Here is a 4110-nt window from a genome sequence, read left to right on the forward strand (position 1 = left end):
CATGTTCTTAATCAATCAAGTGTTGAGTCGCGAGTGCCTTGTGGATAGTGATTCATAGGCGTTACTGGTTACCCATCCGTACCCTCCATCCACGCAAATCTTCGTTCCATCTACACTCACCCAGCCCAGTGTGGAGACGGAGTCTCGAATTCCTACTCAGCAGGATTTGACTTCTTATGACAATCCACAGGAAGCAGAGGTGCTGGCCCCTGCCCTTGACTTGCCTTAAGGACCATACAGTCAGCACGTTTCTAGGCCTCAACGTACACACAAACGGCATAAGCATTTAAATGATTATGTTTTATTTTGAACTTTGTACTCGTGTTTGTTACATGTTGTCTAACATTTACATATCACCTTTTTCTACTATGTAAAAATGCATATGTTACTAACTATATTACTATGTAAGTGTTTCAGTTGTGGTCTTTTTCAAGTAAAAAGTACTTAAGTTGTACATAAGCCTGCTTATCATTATTGCTGTTCTCTTTATTTTTATTACAAACTTAGTTTAATTTACTTGTTACTAGTTGAATGTTCATAGTACATGTCAAGTACAGTTAATCACTATTGTACTTATTAGCCTGAGATTTATTTAGATAACCTACATGTATATGTATATACATGTACTTCTTAAAATATTCATTTATCACCTGGTCAAGTAGGCACTATTACTATTCCTTGAGACTTTTATTGAAGTTTTGGTATGTCCACATAACTATAAACATTTTCATTGCATTATTACTTCTCTTACACATATAAACCGTTTTATTTCATGTGTATGTTGTTGTTTTTTTGAAAAAAAATAATTTAGATTTATGTAATGTTACTTAATGGCTGGCACCTTTTGTTCTCTTGAGTCATTGATATGAACAATTATGCATATAAAATATTATGTCAGTCTTTGTGAGGGAGAAAAGATGTAGCGCCAATATGTTTTGTTATTTAAGTGTTTCGTTATACTCGATTTGGGAAGAGTGACTTTCCTTACTCCGAATATGGCTACTGTTGTTTAAAATAAACGTTTTGCACAAAAATTATTTTTTGTATATCACCCCTGTGGTTATAATTAACTACTGGCGCTTCAGTTACACAATTCTGCATATGAAGTTTCAAGTATGTATAGTCATAGCGTTATCATCCAGGCAAACTCTAAGTATAAATAAGAAACAAACATAGACAACACAAAAGTTGTTAAGTCTAGAGAAGCCTTTATGAGTACTGCTCTCTTCTTAATGAGCTATTTATATCTAAAAAGTTAACATTTTAAACGGTTTGAAGTTATGAACGGACAAAACAACAACAAACATATGGGAGACATATAGCTTAGGTGAGTTCTATTGAGCATCCGCAAAAAAATGGATTCTCTTTTAAGGAAAATAATTCACACAGCTTTAAAGATTTATTGAAAAGAGAGATACATAAACAGTGAACATTAATTTTGCATGAAATAATTATATTGCATAAAAGTATTTAAAATTAATATAAGTAAAAAAGTGCTTATTACGAAGACGAGTATATATTGTATAGCAGATAAGTCCTTTAAAATGACATGTTCAGTGTTTTATAGAAGGTTGAATCGAGAATGCTTCGTCTTTTTCACGTTTTAGTCGATTAACATGTAACTTTACTAAACCGATCGCGATTTGTCGTGACGGTGTTCCAAAGCTCCTTGTTATAAAACGTCAGGAGCCACTGACTCTCGATGACGTCATCTGTGTACGATATGGCGGACCATGAGGTCGACGACTGACTGTTCCTAACGCCGTTCTGCCATGCGACGGTCCATCCCATGATGACAGTGTTATCCGTTGCAACCAGGTATCTCCCTGACAACTGGTAGAAGGACGTCACGCGTCCAACGGCGCTACAGTACATGCCTCTTATTTCCCCGTCACTGCACGTGATTCGCATGAATGAGCTGAGCTCATTCTTCCAAACCCCAGCCCTCGAGCAGCTGTTCTCAGTAGACTGTACCTCATTAAGCCCGCACATGTCTGAATAGAGTGCATGGTGAAAGTGAAATCCTTATAGCACGTGCTGTAAATTATATGTATATCTAAACTATATAACTACATGTGTGCATATTTTAAGGTTTTGTTCACGATTTGGAAAAGGGACAAGTTTAGAAAGAAATGTTATTGATCAAATAAGAATGTATCTATTATTTATAAACAAAAACAAGAAAATTACACTACATGCTAAGACGAAACATGTTTATAGGATTATTTATCATATTTATTTTAAGTCGGGAAAATTAGCGAATTAGCATTTGTAACGCGTTTCGTTTCATCCTTGATTAAGCATAAACATATTTTTCCTACATTTTATGTATTAAAAACATGCTATTTTCCTCAGCGGTCCCTGGATCGAACACAAGAACAGGACCATTTTTTATTGTATCTTTTCTTTTGCGACTACAACTATTCAAAAATATTCCAAAATATAGCAGTGTTGCCAATACATTAATTTAATGGCATTTGTCAAAAATATGATAATGTTTTAAAATTCCCTTAAGCGATAACAGAACGTGTTATGTAAGACGGCGAAAGCTTTTTGTTGTGAAGCCATTTCAGTAACTGACGAGCGTAAGAATAAACAAAACGTTTCAATAAAAAGAAAAATAAGACTGATACCCATCGTTATCGAGTCTTTTATTATGTAATTCGATGCATATTTACATTTAAAAAAACATGCATTTATTTAAACGTCTTACCGAAATACTTTCAAACACATCATTACCTTTGCAAATAAATTTTGTAAAATTACGACCGAAATACTTTACCACGTTATTTATATCGATATACTGATACACTAATGATAAGTTACCAGACAAGCAGCCCATCCCACAGTTTGTTCCAGAAGGGCAACTATCCATTTCGTTGTGGTTCTCAGTACCGCCTAAATGCATTTCCACTGTGTCATGCGCCTCACAAGGGAACAGCATGCCTGGGACGAGCAGCGCAGCCTTAAATCAGGGAAGGTAATTTTGTGCGTTCATATCATTATCATCACACGCAAAACAAAGTTCTTGATTGTAATACCACATGCATGACATGCTTATTGACGGATCAAAATGTTTGTGAAGTTTCGGCATTTAGCCAATTTCCAAAGTTCGCTTATTTAGTATATTACCTTTATATGATTAAATAAAAAGCCGATTAACCTTTTAGCGCCCTACTTTAGCCTATCTAGCCTGTTTAGCTTGTTTAATTTAATGGGTAAAATAATAAGCCTTTTTCCTGAATTAAGCTCCCTGTTAAGCCTATTTAGCCTACTTAACAAGTTTAATCAATATGATGAAATAAACAGCTTGTTTAGCATATTTAGCAGCCAAATTAGCATTTGAAACATGTTAAATAAATAAGATTATATAAATATCCTGATTAAGTACATGTAGCCTATGTAGCAGCATATTTCGCCTATATGGCCTATTTAGCATGTTTAATTTTAATAAATGGGGTAAAATGAACAGCCTCTTAAGTGTATTTGGCTTCCTAATGAGCTCATTTGTCACATTTTGGAAAATTTAAAAATGTGTATTTAATGTTAGGGTTTCATCCAGAATCTGTTAATGTTAACATAATATTTGTTTTTTTAAGAAACTTATCACAGTTATAAAAGGTACTATATACAGCTTTACAAAATAAACAAATGGAAAATATGCTTACCAAAAGCCCAATCATTTCCAAAGCGCGTTTAAGAAAAACTGCATGTGTGACAAGCGCCTTATTCAGTATTACCAGACGAATTGCGGAGCTTTATATGCGTGTCCTTTCCCGGATTTAAATGAATATTTTAACTAGATATCTAAGTGTAGGCGCTATCTAATTGGTATCAGGTCTCCGCTTGACGTAAGATTTGCGTTGACATGTAATCCGGTTGCGGTTTTCTATGCATCGACATGCGATTTAGTGGAGGTTTGTGAGTGATTGATTATTATAATGGTATATACAGTTTACGTTTCGCAAAAGGTCTTTTAAGTTTTAAAAGGTCTGTCGGCTTAAATGCGTTATACAAATATTATATATAATACAATCTTTGTGTCTATGATGAATTTAATAGTATAAATAATAAACTACAGTTGTTATTGCATAATGACGTCGTAGCTTT

The 4110-nt window shown here is 34.2% G+C and overlaps 1 protein-coding gene across 1 annotated transcript; it reads right to left on the reverse strand.

Annotated features, from left to right (window-relative positions):
* Nucleotides 1-1386: 1386 nt before the first annotated feature.
* On the reverse strand, nucleotides 1387-3841 carry LOC127881293 (streptavidin-V1-like). Its single transcript, XM_052429046.1, has 3 exons — nucleotides 3669-3841; nucleotides 2827-2965; nucleotides 1387-1994 (listed from the first exon to the last, which is right to left on the reverse strand). Exons 1-3 carry the CDS (start codon nucleotides 3681-3683, stop codon nucleotides 1612-1614), a joined length of 537 nt encoding a protein of 178 aa, XP_052285006.1. The 5' UTR covers nucleotides 3684-3841; the 3' UTR covers nucleotides 1387-1611.
* Nucleotides 3842-4110: the final 269 nt, after the last annotated feature.

This window comes from Dreissena polymorpha, chromosome 1, assembly GCF_020536995.1.
Source record: "Dreissena polymorpha isolate Duluth1 chromosome 1, UMN_Dpol_1.0, whole genome shotgun sequence".
NCBI classification, from domain to species: Eukaryota; Metazoa; Mollusca; class Bivalvia; order Myida; family Dreissenidae; genus Dreissena; species Dreissena polymorpha.

What these genes read in the sequence shown, in the direction of transcription:
- LOC127881293 (XM_052429046.1), bottom strand. An exon ending in TGGGATGGGCTGCTTGTCTG is followed by an intron (nt 1,995 to 2,826) that starts GTAACTTATCAT and finishes CACTCTATTCAG; the next exon opens with ACATGTGCGGGCTTAATGAG.